Source organism: Melospiza georgiana, chromosome 9, assembly GCF_028018845.1.
Source record: "Melospiza georgiana isolate bMelGeo1 chromosome 9, bMelGeo1.pri, whole genome shotgun sequence".
Lineage (NCBI taxonomy): Eukaryota > Metazoa > Chordata > Aves > Passeriformes > Passerellidae > Melospiza > Melospiza georgiana.
Window position 1 is genome coordinate 30,597,213 of NC_080438.1, and position 15,618 is coordinate 30,612,830.

Below are 15,618 nucleotides of genomic sequence, written 5' to 3' on the forward strand. Positions count from 1 at the left end.
CTGGGGCAGTGGGAGGTGTCCCTGGCATGGCAGGGGTGGCACTGGGTGGGATTTAAGGCTCTTTCCAACCCAAACCATTCCAGGGTTCCCTGTTTCTGTGGCCCTGGCAGGTTGCTGTGCAAGGGGACAGCAGGGACAAGTGGCCTTGTCCCAGCAGGTCACACCCCACCTTTGGGCTGCACAGGTGAAAGGGAGGTGCCATCAGCTTCCCACCTCTGCCAGTCCTGAATTTCAGGAGAGGAGCAGATGGGTCACATCTCCCTGTGCCCCACATGGCCAAAGGTTGAGCTGGAATCCCATCTGGAGGTTCTGGAGCCGTGCCTTGCCCAGGCTGGGCTGTCAGAGGGAGCAGGACCAGGATTTGGGGCTGTGCCCACGCCTCACGTGTCCCTCAGCACGCGGGGCAGCCTCGTGCCACCACCCCAGCAGGGGCTGGCAAGGCAGCTGCAGACAGGAGAGGCTTTCACAGCAAAGCTGGCCCTTTTATTTTGGGAATCCTGGCCGCTGGCGTGTGCTGCATTCCCAGCACAATCGCCAAGGACGTCCTGAGCAGCGGGAGAGCTGCACATCCCACTGATCCCGTGCTGGGAGCACGGCACAAGGGGATTTTCTTTGGGTTCCGTGTCAAGGACGGCTCCGGCTTCCTCCTGAAGGGATTGCTTGTGTGTTTGAAACAAAAACTGCAGAACTGATTAAATATTGAAATCTGGATTGTGAATCACAGAATGGCTGGGCTTGGGAAGGACCTTAAAGCTCATCTCGTTCCTCCCCCTGCCTTGGGCAGGAACATGACAAATGCGTTCTTTTAAGAATGAATGTATGAATTTATGAATTGCAGTTACAGATTTAAGGTGGTTGTTTTTTATACCCTTATATGAAGGGTATTTCAGTCTGCAAAGGGACATTTTGCTGCGTTGCTGCATTTTGCCCTTTACCACAGAGGAGGAAAAACCCGATCACACCGAAAATGTGAAAAAACGCTTTTAAAAATCCAGCTGGGAATGCTTTGCAATTCCCTGTAGGGAACGGGATTAAAGCAAAGCAGGAATGGAGAGGAGACCGCTGCCTGCTTTTCCCCTTTATTTAAATATTCCCGGAGCTTCCTCCATTTTAATTTTCCCATAAAACATGGCTGTGTTAGCGGGGCTGGCTAAACCAGCATCCCCTCCTGCCAGGCGCGGCTCAGCTGAGCCGAGCTCCTGCCGAGCGGGGAGCCCCTCCAGGAGCTGAGCGAGCAGCAGCATCCCGGATTCCCAGCCCCATCCCGGATTCCCAGCCCCATCCCGCATTCCCAGCGCATCCCGGATTGCCCAGCGCATCCCGGATTGCCCAGCGCATCCCGGCACGCGGCCGGCTCCGTGCGCATCCTTCCATCCATCCCTCCATCCATCCATCCCCGCTCCTTTGTGCATTCCCCATCCATCCCTCCATCCATCCCCGCTCCTTTGTGCATTCCCCATCCATCCCTCCATCCATCCCCGCTCCTTTGTGCATTCCCCATCCCTCCATCCATCCCTGCATCCCTCCCCGCTCCTTTGTGCGCTCCCGGCTCGCAGCCACCCACGGGCAGCCCGGAGGATGCGGATGCGCCGCCAGGCTCGGTTCGGGCTGGGATTAGCGGCTGCCGGCGGGAGCTGTGCCTCGGATGAGCGCTGAATTTTTGGGCTTGGGAAAGGCTCCTCCGCCCTCGGAGCGGCGATTTCTGCGGGAGGATTTGTGCTGGCTCGCCAGGAGCTTTCCAAAATGCCCGAAGCCAATTATTTGTTATCTGTGTCTTGGGGTTACATTAAGGTGGGTTTAATTCCTGAAGGATTGCTAATTACCGAATTATTAACGGGTGCTTTTTTTTGTGCTGTATTGCTCTGAGAAAGCCTCTGTGAGGAAAATATGCTTTTAAAATGCTGATTTCTGTGTGTTTTGGCTAATCGTGTGTGTAGTGTGCATGCAGAGTCCATGGATGTCATTTTTTTGGGAATTCGGTGTTGCAGGTTGAAATGATGCAGCAGTGAAAATGCTGGATTATAAAATCAGCAGGATCTCACCATTAATATCTGAGGGAATCATGCCTGAATCCCACATTTTGTTGAATGATCTCCAGATTTAGGGCATATTTCTCCTCTGGATATGCAGCCTTTTAATACAAAATGGAGCAAATTTAGAAAATCCAGAACAAAAGAAGGTTTGGGGATGGGGAATCTCAACCTGAGATAAAAATCTGAGCTTTCAGGGAGGTTTATCTGAGGCGTTCTCTCCTCGTTTGTGACAGTAGCAACTAATGAGCATCTTTAGAGGAAAATTAATTCCGTGGGCTGAAAAGAAATACCCAGTCACGGTGGTGCCGAGCAGGGTGGAAATGAAACCATCTGTCGCCGGCTCCATCCCAAACATGCCCGGAATTGTGCGTGCCGGGGGAGCCTCCCGCGCTGCCGCCGCGGATCTGGGAGCGGATCCCATAAAAATGCCATTTTCTGTGCTCTCCCCCTCGCAGTTCAAGAGGATGCTGAACCGGGAGCTCACCCACCTGTCCGAGATGAGCCGCTCCGGCAACCAAGTGTCCGAGTACATTTCCAACACCTTCCTGGGTAAGGAATGCGGGGCTGGGCAGGGGCAGGGGCAGCCCCACTGCCCCCGTTCACAGCTCCCCTCTGTGGGTTTCACTTTCAAGGGGCTGCGGGATGGGGAGAGTGGTGTTTGGATAGGAGGAATTCCTCCCCGAGCCTCAGGAGGGTTTGGGAGGCTGCTGCTGGCGGTGCCTCATGCAGCGCTGGGGTTTTGTGGTGACCTTATGGAAAGGACAAAGTCACCCAGGGCCAGCTGCAGCCACTGCCTCCTTCAGCTGCACCTTCCCCTCGGAGATGGGGCTCAGACTAAATCATCCCCGAAATTTATCCATTGCTTTGTGTAAATCTGCTCGTTCTGCACCAGAAGTCAGAAAAAAGAGGGAATATTTTTGCATTTCATTCATTCATGTATGAGCTCACAGCTCCACATACATGAATGACTCCTCTGTGTCAACGTTTGTTAGGACAAATGGGATTTTCTCAGGAAGCAGCTTCAGGGTTTGTGACCATTTGTTCTAAAATGAGGAGCCTCATATTTATGGACATCCCTGAATCCAAGAGCTCCAGAGGCCGAGTGCTGTGGGTGCTGGGGACTCTGCCCCGAGGCTGGAATGCCTTCCCTGTGTGACACACAATTATTCCCATTAAGGGCTTTAAAGTGATTCCAATACCCAGCTGCAGCTGGAGCTGCTGCCTGCACTTAGGACACAGCATTAATAATCCATGGAAGTTTGGAGCTGCTTTGTGGGGATGCATGGATTTTATTGCTCAGCTGAACCCAGAGCCTGAATTCGAGCAGGGAGGGAATGGGGCTGGACTGGGATGCACAGAGGGGCCAGACCAGGGATTTGGCTGGTGGTCAGCGCTGCCCAGCAGCCACGTGAGTGTGCAGCAGGAATTGCCAATGTGGCAACCAAAAATAAACCCCACAAACGCTCAGGGTGATGGAGCCTGAATCCCAGCAGGGGCTGATGAGCCGGAGCTGCTGCTGGGATTGTTTTATTCACAGAATTCCAGACTGGTTTGGGGTGGGAAGGACCAAGGGCCTGGCACTGCTGAGGGGGGCAAGTTCTCCAGATTGGGCCAGATTGCAGCCTGATTGCTCATCTGCAAAAAAAAATGAGAGAAGCTTTTACAAGGATTGTCAGTTGTTTCAGGAAGTCGTGCTGGTATGGGTTTTATGAATTAGTTTTTTCCTTCCTAAAATTTAAATTAAATTAAATGAACACCCAAAATAACAGGAGTCTACAAGTGAGGAGGTTGAACAAACAAACAAACAGAAATGTGTGGGTAGGACACTCATTTATCTCCAAAGGTGAGGATAATTCAGAGATATTAAACCCAGATCATGTGGCTTCATTCAGCCTTTTGATTTTATCAGGGCAGGGAGGGACAGGACACTGGGAATGGTTCCCACTGCCAGAGGGCAGGGATGGATGGGATGTTGGGCAGGAATTCCTCCCTGTGGAGGGGATGAAGGCCTGGCACAGGGTGCCCAACACCCCTGGCAGTGCCCAAGGCCAGGCTGGAGCACCTGGGACAGTGGAAGTGTCCCTGCCCTGGCAAGGGGTGGAACCAGAGGATCCTTAAGCTCCCTCCCATCCCAATTCACTCTGTAATTCTGTGATGAAATGGGCTGGGAAGGCTCCCAGCAGGAGCAGAGGCTCCAGCCCTGCATTCCCAGCAAGGACAGGCTGGGAAGGTCAGGGAGGAGCAGCAGAGGCTCCACACCACAGCAGAGGGACCATCCCACTGCCCGTGGGTCACAGCTCCTCCCGAGGGCACAGCGGGGGCACTGCCACCCCCGTGGGGACACTGATGCCACAAACCAGGGATTTCTGCTCCAGAATGGCCATTTGCTGCTGCCTTAGTCACTGCTAAGGAGATTATGGGGAGGAAAGTCCTTCGGTGGTTCAGCAAAATCCAGGGAACACCCTGTGATGTCAGCCCGGCTGTGCTGTGAATAATGGCTCCTTTCCTAATTGCTGCTGCTGCTTGGGCTTTCACAGGGGTTTCATTAAGCCCAGGCAAAAGTCACTCCTGTCTGGAAGTCTGATCCCTCTGGAGGTCCTCAAGGTGCTCAGAGGCTGGGGTACAATCCATGAGAAATGGTTTGGATGGAAGTCGTGAGCCGCCGGATCTGTGCTTTAATAAATCAGCTGTAGGGCAGTGAATGCCACGTGGTTTTAAGATTTATTTATTTGCTAAACACACCTCCACAGCCAGGTTTGGGCCCTCTTCATGTGCACTAAAACTGTGATTATCCCTGAGAATGGCAATGGGATTTAGCCTGTGCTTTGGATTTTATTCAATACATATTTGTAAAGGAAAAATCTTTAATGAATCAGTGACACCCATTTGTTATTGGTTTTAAGAGCAGGGGATATTGACCCTAAAAAGTGAAAATAGGGAAAACAGATGTGGTTTTACCCTAATCAGGAAAAAAAAAAAGTGTTGTTTGAACATATCTTTTGTTTTCCTGCAAATAGGGAATAAAATTAATTGTGGTTTATCCCCCAGGAGAACCTGGTGCATTTCAGGCATGGAAAATCACAGAATCATTTAGGCTGGAGATCATGGGGTCCAGACCTAATGCATGTCCCCAAGCGTCACATCCATGCACAGAGAGACATTCCTGAACATGTCCAGTGTCCCCAGACCACACAGTGGCTGCCAGAGACCAACCAGAGCTTTTGTAACTGGGTTTTTTTTGAGTTTTGGATCCCAAAATGAGAAAAGCCCCATCAGAACCCCCTGGGGCTGAAGTGGGGAGCAGAGGCAGCAGCTCGAGGGCTGATTCTGTGGGATGTGCTGGGAGCTCACGTTGTGCTGACTCATTTCCCCCTGCTCTGTTGCAGACAAGCAGAACGATGTGGAGATCCCTTCTCCCACCCAGAAGGACAGGGAGAAGAAGAAAAAACAGCAGCTCATGACACAGATCAGTGGGGTGAAGAAATTGATGCACAGCTCGAGCTTGAACAACACCAGCATCTCACGGTTTGGGGTGAAGACAGAGAAGGAAGATCACCTGGCCAAGGTAGGGGAGATTCCTGCTCTTCTGGGAGCATCTGGAAGCTGGGCATGGATTGTTCCTTTCCTTGGAATTAGTATCCCTGGAGTGATGTGGCCATTAGAAATGCTGTAATTAATCATAGCCTCAAGAGCATATTTTATATTTAAAAATACATGAAAGCAGCCCTAAAATAAAAAGGGAAAGAGGTGGTGCAGGCAGAGGAGAGCAATTATGAAACACAAAATCAGCCCTTCACAGTTACTCTGTGTTCATTAAGCTCACACGTTCAGCACTTACATAATTCCAGTAACCATTACATTTGCATATCTGCGAACATTTTGGGGAAATGCAGAATTGCCTGGAAAACCATTCAAACCATTATTTTCTGGTGCTCTCCAAAGGAACTGGAAGACCTGAATAAGTGGGGCCTCAACATCTTCAACGTGGCCAGGTATTCCCACAACCGGCCGCTGACCTGCATCATGTACGCCATATTCCAGGTGGGTGTTCTGCAGGCCAGGCTTCCCTGCTGCTTCTCTCATGCCCAGCCCCCCTCTGCTCCCTGCCTGCTCCAGCCTGAGCTGGCGCTCAGCTGGGGTTTGTGCTCTGCTCCCTCAGGAGCGGGACCTGCTGAAAACCTTCAAGATCTCGTCGGACACGTTCGTGACGTACATGATGACCCTGGAGGACCACTACCACTCAGACGTGGCCTACCACAACAGCCTGCACGCTGCTGACGTGGCCCAGTCCACCCATGTGCTGCTCTCCACCCCTGCCCTGGATGTGAGTGCCCTGCTTGGCTTCTTTCAGCATGGGGTGGGCACTGGTGGCTCGTCCGAGCGCTCCCTTCGCCTCCATCCTTAGGAAATCCCAGCGTGTGGGATCTCTGTGTCACCTTTCTGCAGTGCCTTGGCCCAGAAAACCAATTGAAAGAGCACAAGTTGTTCCCCTCAATCAGCTTCCCCAGCTGCTGAGAGGTGAAACCCCTCTGACAGGCTGCTGTTGCTCCCTCCTAGGCTGTCTTCACGGATCTGGAGATCCTCGCTGCCATTTTTGCGGCTGCAATCCATGATGTGGATCACCCCGGGGTCTCCAATCAATTCCTGATTAACACAAGTGAGTCTTGTTCTGAATCTCTCAGGATTTCACCCCGAAAGCAATGGGAATGCTTTTTACCTGCCACAAATGACAAATTGCAGGCTGTGCTGCCCTCTCAGAATACAGTGCAGTGGAGGACTGAGACATTTTGGACTCAAGCAGGAATTAAAACACAATCCCTGACAAAGGGAACCATTGTAGCACAATTTGTAAAGTCAATATTTACTACTTGCTAACACATAATAATTCTGCCAGCCCTGAGTGCAAACTTTACCATTAAGATAAGAGAAGTAATCCTATTGCTATTGACAACCAGAAAGCCAAATATTGGCCTTTGTGTTCTGTTCTGCCTGAGCACGGATCTGGATTCCAGAATATGGGGATTGTTGTGTTTTGGGAAGGATTTTTGCAGGATTCTGTTGCCAGTGACTTGTAACTGAGTCAACTGAGCATTATTTTGTCACTGGGACTGAGCAAAGGCTGTGAAGTGCTAGTGCTGGCACTCATGGAGCTAGAAAGAATCCCAGAATCCTGAAATCATCCAGTATCCCATGGGCAGGGACACCTTCTCCCAGACCAGACTGCTCCAAACCCCATCCAGCCTGGCCCTGAACCCTTCCAGGGATGGGAAAAGAAACTTCCCCCCACTAAAACCTTTCAGTGCCCAGAACAAGCCCCTGTTGGCTGTTGGGAACCCCACATTTCCCAGCCTGGAGTCCCACACTTGGTGTTCCTTGCCAGATTCCGAGCTGGCCCTGATGTACAACGACGAATCCGTGCTGGAGAACCATCACCTGGCCGTGGGCTTCAAACTGCTCCAGGAGGAGCACTGTGACATCTTCCAGAACCTGACCAAGAAGCAGCGCCAGACCCTCAGGAAGATGGTGATTGACATGGTATGGCCACTCCCTCCCCCTCTTCTCAACCAAAAATGGTCGTTTCTTGTGGTTTCCCCTCCTGAAATCCTGTTTTCCCCCATTCTGGAAAGGTGCTGGCCACTGACATGTCCAAGCACATGAGTCTGTTGGCTGATCTGAAGACTATGGTGGAAACAAAGAAGGTGACCAGTTCAGGAGTTCTCCTTCTGGACAACTACACAGACAGGATACAGGTGAGGCACCCACATTCCCTGGGTTTGGGGTGCTTGGCCAGGATGGGGAGGCCACACTCCTGGTTTTGCTGTGGCTTTTTAATCAGTCATGCAGAGAAGCTGAATTCTCAGCAGTCATTTCCCTCTGCACTAAAAAGAAGCACGAGGTGGTCCCATATTTTTTAGGTGTTATTTTTTAGGTGTTAACCCAGAATTAGGGATTTTTTTAACAATTGGCACTGCAAGCATGGCACATTCCAAGGTCAAGTTTTGAGGGCTCCTAAATTTCCTTGCTGCTTTCTCCCATTTGTTTCTCCTGTTCCAACACTGCAAGAAATTCTTTCAGAACTTCACATCTGAAGCACCTCAGAGTGGGCTGGAATTAACTGCTGTACAGTCTGTTCCCTCAATAATTTAATCCTTGGTTTACACAAGTGACCAGAAAGTGCTGGAACAGAGTTGTGCAGTGAGCAGGACAAGATTCATCCTGCTCTGCTCTCCACTTTGATGACCAACTCCTTAAGAGCAGGCTCCTGGGAAAACTCTGTAAATTTTTTATTTCTAAACCCTGGTGCTGCCTGAATCCTTGTGGCCACTTAGTCAGGCCCGTTCTGTGCGTGTGTGGAAGGGATATTACTCATTCCATAAAGTGGGAGCATCTCACCTCTGTCCCTCAGAGCATGGAAGTGGAGTTTGAATGGTGGGAAGCAGCTGGATCCCCAGACAAACCTGTGGGATGTCATTGACACGTCCACAGCTGCTCCAGGTGTGAGGCCTGGGCTGTGTGAGCACCAGAGACCAGTCTGGCTGTGGGGCTGGGGCAGCTCAGCTCATCCATGGAGAGGGAATCACAGAATTCCAGGCTGGTTTGGGTTGGGAGCGACTTTAAATTAATTCCATCCCACCCAACACCTCCCACTGTCCCAGGTGCTCCAGCCCCAATGTCCAACCTGGCCTTGGGCACTGCCAGGGATCCAGGGGCAGCCACAGCTGCTCTGGGCACCCTGTGCCAGGGCCTGCCCACCCTGCCAGGGAACAATTCCCAATTCCCAATGTCCCACCCATCCCTGCCCTCTGGCAGTGGGAGCCATTCCCTGTGTGCTGTCCCTCCCTCCCTGTCCCCAGCCCCTCTGCAGCTCTCCTGGAGCCCCTTCAGGCCCTGCCAGGGGCTCTGGGCTCTCCCTGGATCCTTCTCCTCTCCAGGTGAGCACCCCCAGGTGTCCCAGCCTGGCTCCAGAGGGGCTCCAGCCCTGCAGCAGCTCCATGGGTTCCTCTGGGCTCTCTCCAGCAGCTCCAGCTCTTTAACGTGCTGCCATGCAATGTTTCTGATATTTTTATGGTCTGTTGCATAATCAGAGAATCTTGTGGTGCAATGCTCTGCAGATCCAGCCCGAAGCCCTCCTGTTTTTGCAGCTGATGTTATGAGTTTCCTGTGGCTGTAATTGCAGGTTCTCCGGAACATGGTGCATTGTGCTGACCTGAGCAATCCCACCAAGTCCCTGGAGCTCTACCGGCAGTGGACAGACAGGATCATGGAGGAGTTCTTCCAGCAGGGGGACAAGGAGAGGGAGAGAGGCATGGAAATCAGCCCCATGTGTGACAAGCACACGGCCTCCGTGGAAAAATCCCAGGTAACTGGCCCTGAGCTGCATGCAGCTCTCCCTGCCTGAGCTTGGCATTGCACAGCACAGACCGAGCTCAGCTGCTCCTGCAGCACAACTGGGAGGGGAGCCAGCGGTTCAGAGCGTGCCTCCTGATCCACCCTGACATCCAGCTCTGCCTGGGGCTCTCACAGGCTGGGGAGGCTCTTCCAGCCCCTCTCCATCCCCCTGGGCATCTCCTCGTCCCCTGCTCATGTCCCAGTTTCCAGAGGGAGTTGGGTCCTTTTGCTCCCCAGGGTGGGCAGTTCTGCTCTGCCCACCCTCACCAGCCTGCCCTGCCCTCACACCCCCTCACCCCGCTGATCTGCAGGGCTGGGAGCTTCTCCCCCCTGAGATCCCCCTCAGCACCCTGCAGAACTCTGCCTGTCACTCGTTATCCAGGACAATTCTGCACTACTGCACCTGTCTAGTTGAATTGGAGGCTTCTGGAGCTGCCCTGTGCAGGGTGAATCCCAGAAATATTCATTTGTGTCCCTGCAAAACTTAAAAGGAGCTGGATTTGCCCCCTTTTTTTTTTTTTTTTTTTTGTGGGAGGGGATGAACTGGCTCATCCCTAGTTCTGATTCATAAAATGGTTTCAAGGTCAGATTTTGTTCTGACCTGTGTAGCACAGGCCATAAAATTTCGCCTGGATAATCTGGAATGAAACCAGGAATTTATGTTTGTCCAAACAGATTCCAGCCTTTATATAATGCTGTCTTGGTTGTTGTTTTTGAATGACTCCAGCAAGTCATCATTGAGGTTTTTCAGCTTGAATAAGTAACAAAATTGATGATAATTATTTCCAAATGTCCTCTTGGGCTCGGCCAAGTGCTTTCAAAATTATTCACTCAACCGCGTGGTGATTTTGTTGGAAAAATCTGTCGGGTTTCTTAACCTAACAAGAAATGAATCCTTCAGCCAGGCTTGCCCATGTGCTCCACATGTGAGCTCCAGTTCATTCCTTGCTTCACATCTGCACTTCCCAGAGGCCTCAAAATGCCATTTTTGCTGTGCAGAAAAGGACAAGAATTGCACAAAATGTCCATCATGAAATGGCAAAGGAGAAAGGGAGGTGGCGTGTCCATGCTGGAGGTTTCCAAATGCCATTTTTGCTGTGCAGAAAAGACAGGAATTATACAAAATGGCCATCGTGGAATGGCAAAGGAGAAAGGGAATCAGTGTGTCCGTGCTGGAGGGAAACAACGAGTGGATTAGGAGATAATATGCAAATATTTCAAAGCTTGAGATGCCCTCAATATTTTAGGATCAGTGCTGAGCCACGTGGCCAATTATTTTATGATTTGGGATGGTTTTAAAGGAGCAGTGACCTGAAACAATTATTTTAAAGAAACTATTTTAAAGAAATGACAATTTTAAAGAAATGACAATTTTAAAGAAATGACAATTTTAAAGAATCAACGATTTCAAAGAAACAATTTTAAAGAAGCAATGATTAACGAGTGCTGATTTTTACCCATCGGCGCCGTGCAGCCCTGGGACACATTGGGTTCCAACCATCCCAAACCCTTTTTTTCCCAGTGCAGCAGGAACTTTTCATCACCTTTCTGCTGGAGCTGCCTCCCCAGCCCGTTCCAGTTGGATGCTCGCGGTGCTATTGACATCCTGTTGTGTCTGAGGGAGCGGGAGCCACGTCCAAAGCAAACATCTGCTCCTGGATGGAGCCCGGCTCCTGGGAGAGCCTTTCCCTGCTCCACACAGAGCCGTGGGGCGGGACGGGCTGTGCCAGGAGGGAGCAGTTCCAGTCCCTCTCTGGCCGTGGCTCCATCCTGGACGCGGTTGCTCCCTGAGTCAGAGCGGCGCGCAGGGCTGAGCTCGGCGGAAGGGCTCAGCATCCCTCACTCTTTCCAGCCTGCAATGTCACCCCACGGGGGCCGGGCCGCATTCCCGGGGTGAGCAGCCCCGCTGGCTGCGCTCCTCCCGAGGAAATCTCGCGTGGGGCTCTTTGGAGGAAAACGGGAACGTTGAAAGTGTGGGATCATGGAGCTGTTTGGGATAGGCGCAAACTGCACCCTGCAGGAAAATGCACCCAAAGTTGGAAATTCAGACCATAAAGGCTGCTCCCCTTGGGAGCACTGGAGTATTCCCAGCTGTCAGTTATGTGGGAATCCTGGGGTAAGGCCATAAATGCACCAGCCTTGTCCCCAGTCACCTGGGAATTCTGTCTGAAAGGAGCAGACTCAGTGCTGAGAGCCCATCCACTTCCAGCTCCATGGCAGGGACACCTCCCACTGTCCCAGGCTGCTCCAAACCTGGCCTGGGACATTCCAGGGATCCAGGGGCAGCCACAGCAAATCTGGGAATTCCATTCCAGGGCTTCCACACCGTCACAGGGAACAATTCCTTCCCAGTATCCATCTAGCCATTCCTCCATCCCTGTCCCCAGCCCCTCTGCAGCTCTCCTGGAGCCCCTTCAGGCCCTGCCAGGGGCTCTGGGCTCTCCCTGGATCCTTCTCCTCTCCAGGTGAGCACCCCCAGGTGTCCCAGCCTGGCTCCAGAGGGGCTCCAGCCCTGCAGCAGCTCCATGGGTTCCTCTGGGCTCTCTCCAGGTGCTGCTGATGTTGTCCCCAGGGCTGGGGCAGCTCTGCAGGTGGGGCCTCACCTGAGCAGGGCAGAGGGGCAGGATTCCCCCTCTCCTTCTCTGCTGCCCACACTGGGGGATCAGCCCAGGGCTCCGTCCCCTGAATTTCCTGCTGGCTCCTGCTTTTAGTGAAACTTCCTCCAAGGTTTGATTTTGGACAAGACATCAGACCAACCCAACAGTGTGTGGGTGCAGCTCTGGGTATCAGATAATTAAGTGTGATAATATCATTGTTAGGCTGTGCTGGTTTGGGGACTTGTTCCTGGTGTTCTGCTTGTAAAACGAATATAATATGAACTTTCCAGATGTCCACCTTTTGCAGGTTATTCCCTTGCCCTAAGTGTGTGTGCCTTTGTTTTCCAGGTGGGATTCATCGACTACATCGTCCATCCTCTGTGGGAGACGTGGGCTGACCTGGTGCAGCCCGACGCCCAGGACATCCTGGACACTCTGGAGGACAACAGGAACTGGTACCAGAGCATGATACCTCAGAGCCCGTCCCCTCCCCTGGAGGAGCGGGGCCAGGACTGCCAGGGCCTGATGGAGAAGTTCCAGTTTGAACTGACGCTGGAGGAGGAGGATTCCGACGGGCCCGAGAAGGACGGCGAGAGCCTCGGCTACTTCGGCAATGCAGAGACGCTGTGCGTGGCCCAGCCCGGGGAGGAGGAGCCCCAGAGGGAGGCCACCATCGAGATTGTGACAGAAGACACATCTCCTGTGGACACATAATGGCCCGGCCCCGCGGGAGTGGCTTTTAAACACTTGCGGAGCTTGCGAGCGGTCTCGGACGGCCTCCGCAGCGGGGCTGAGCCTCTGCCACGGGGCTGGCAGATCCTCCAGCTACTTGAGATTGGAGTCAGGGTTACAGATGGGGTAGGGAGTGATTGCTCAGGAAATGCACGGGTGATTTGCGTTGTGGTTTGAGCCTCGTCAGCCGAGAGCACCGCGTGGTCCTGGAGCTGGCTTGGGTCGGGCCGAGGCGGCGCTGACACACAACTGAGAGATTTTATACTGTTAGTTTTGGAGTTTATACCAGTTAGACTGATAGAAACTACTGATCAATAACTCATATCCAACCTGTCCACCTGTCTGCAGACCTGTGTGCCTTCTTTGTAAACACTTTCATGTCTTTTCAAGAGTCTCTTAATTCAACACACGGAGCTTGGTAGTTCAAAAGCGACACAAAGTGTTTCGGAATTGACGGCTACTTTTTGGATTCTTCCTGTTACCAGAAGCAGTCTTCCTTTCTTTTCGTGGGCAATACCTGTCACTTTATTGCAGTTAATCACTTTGACAGACTAAACAGAAGGGGAAACCCTCTGCTTTGCATTACTGCACCTTCAGTGTGTTCTTAATCCCCCCGGTGACCCAATGGGAGTCACTCGGTGCCGCCGGGCGCCGTTCCCTCGCTGGCAACAGCGGGAATTTTTTTCCTCCCCGGGGTTTGGGTTTGTGGTGAGCAGGACAGAGGGCAGGTTTTTTTTCCCTGGCACAGCTCAGTCCATCCCTGAGTAAGCGTGGCAAGGCAGTGTGTGACACGCCTTCCCCCTTGGCAGCTCCCTGGAATTTGCACGCTCGGATATTTGTGTTTCTCTGGCCTCTCGTCCACGTTCCCTAGGTTTAGGTCCACCATCCTCCTCCTCCTCCTGCACTGCCTCGAGCTCTACCACCTCCATTACTGTTTATAACAGTGTATTTATTACCTACTGTACATACTGTAATGTTTTGTAAGTTATTAATTTATATGAATTAGCATCGCCTGTCGGCGGCGATGCTAATGGGGTAGAAAACTCGGAATAAGAGTTGCCTTTTTTTCTTGTAACCTTTTGTATTGCATAAAGTCCAAGAACCTGAACATAGCTGAAGAGACAGACACAACCCAGGAAGGGCATTCGGGTGGCAGCCGCCCGTGGGGAGGGGACGCCGCATCCCAGGGCAGCGGATTTGGGAATCTGCCAGGAACGCAGAGAGGGGGAGCCCAACAAAGAACTCCCCGGGCCGGCTTTTCAATGTCACAATGTTCCAATTTCTGAACAACCCAATGTGAATCTCTATGACAAAACAAAAATGTGAACTGATGTAATAATTGTGCTGTGAAACTTCCTCTGACAAAGCTTGTCCGGCATCGTGAGCGGTGTCAATCTCAGTTTGTAAAATATGTTTCAAGCTTTTTGGTCCAACTCGTGACTAATTAGTTCATGACAATAGCACAGTTGTGCATGATCAATGGGTTTGTTTGTCTGTTGAACACTGCATTGTTCCAGGTGGTTATTTTATTGTTCCCCAAAGTTTCACACTATGTATGTTATAGTATTCTATATTGTGTTCAGACGCATTCTTAAGAGATTTTTATATGAAGTGAATAAATGAAAGCATGACCCAGCCTGCAGCTCTCTGGGGGGCTTTTGTCACCAAGACAGCGTGGGCCGTGTCACCACTGCTCGGGGGACAGAAAATGGGACCCTCCACACCCAGAACCCTCCAATGGCTCAATCCCAGAACCCTCCTGGGGCTAAAATCCAGAACCTTCCTTGGCCAAAATCCAAGACCTCCCACACCCAAAATCCAAGACGTTTCACAGCTGAAATCCAGAACCTCCCACAGCTGAAATCCTTTTCCTTTGGCCAAAACCCAGAACCCTCCTGTGGCCATACCCCAGAATCTCTCATAGCTGAGACCCAGAACCCTCCTGGAGCCAAAACCCCAAACCCTCCAGTGGCTGAAACCCAGAACCTCCCATGGCTCAATCCCAGAACACTCCTACAGCCAAAACTCAGAACCTTTCTGTGGCCGAAATGCAAAATCCTCCCATGGCTGAAACCCAGAACCTCCAACATCTGAAACCCAGAACCTCCAGTGCCCTAAACCTAGAACCTCCAATATCTGAAACCCAGAACCCTTCCATATCCCAAACCCAGAATTCCCATGTCCCAAACACAGAATCTCCCATGTCCCAAACACAGAACCTTCCATGCCCTAAACCCAGACCGTCCAAACTCTGAAACCCAGTACCCTTCCATATCCCAAACCCAAAATTTCCATCTCCCACACCCAGAATCCCCATGGCCAACGCCCAGAGGCTCCCGTGGCCAGCCCCAGGGCCTGCATTCCCAGTGTCCCTTCCTCAGGAGGGCACGGGAGCGTTCCCGGTGCCGCGGGCACCGTCCCTGGCACGCCGGGGCCTCGTCCTTCCTGCGTGGCAGCGCAGGCGACAGGAAGGCAGCGCAGACAGGAAGCGCTGGCCCGGCCCGCGGCCGCTTTCATGTCCCGGCCTGACCCAAAACAAGCGACTTTCCAGTGAAAAACATCCTGTGCCAGGGCAGGGGAGCGGGGCCGCCCTCGCCGCGGGTGACACCGGCCCTGTCCCCGGGGGCTCCCCTGCTTTCCCTGGATCCGCTGCCTCCGAGCGCAGTCATGAAAACGAGTGTGGATCTCATCCTGCATCCCCTGCCAGCGCTCCCTCCGTGGGGCCAGGCCACCTCCTGTACAGCCCTGCTGGCCCAGCAGAAGGGGCTCCAGCCCCTGGATCCTGGGGGATTCTCCCAGGGTTTGAACCTCTGAAACTCTTTGGTGAAAATTCCCTGGTAGAAACTCCTCGAAGGGCCAGTAGTGAT

General features: G+C 52.3%; 1 protein-coding gene across 4 annotated transcripts in view; it reads left to right on the forward strand.

Annotated features, from left to right (window-relative positions):
- PDE4B (phosphodiesterase 4B) overlaps positions 1-14,389 on the forward strand; it is a 176,866-nt gene extending 162,477 nt beyond the window's left edge. For 3 of the 4 annotated variants that reach the window (XM_058029813.1, XM_058029814.1, XM_058029815.1), the window contains 9 exons: positions 2,489-2,582; positions 5,420-5,598; positions 5,976-6,074; positions 6,193-6,357; positions 6,591-6,690; positions 7,414-7,568; positions 7,661-7,783; positions 9,211-9,393; positions 12,368-14,389. In XM_058029813.1, coding sequence (XP_057885796.1) covers positions 2,489-2,582; positions 5,420-5,598; positions 5,976-6,074; positions 6,193-6,357; positions 6,591-6,690; positions 7,414-7,568; positions 7,661-7,783; positions 9,211-9,393; positions 12,368-12,733 — 1,464 coding nt within the window. In that variant the 3' untranslated portion in view covers positions 12,734-14,389. Of the gene's footprint in view, positions 1-1,260; positions 1,792-2,488; positions 2,583-5,419; positions 5,599-5,975; positions 6,075-6,192; positions 6,358-6,590; positions 6,691-7,413; positions 7,569-7,660; positions 7,784-9,210; positions 9,394-12,367 lie in introns of those variants that run through there. The other variant, XM_058029816.1, reaches the window with a different exon arrangement.
- The last annotated feature ends 1,229 nt before the right edge of the window (positions 14,390-15,618 follow it).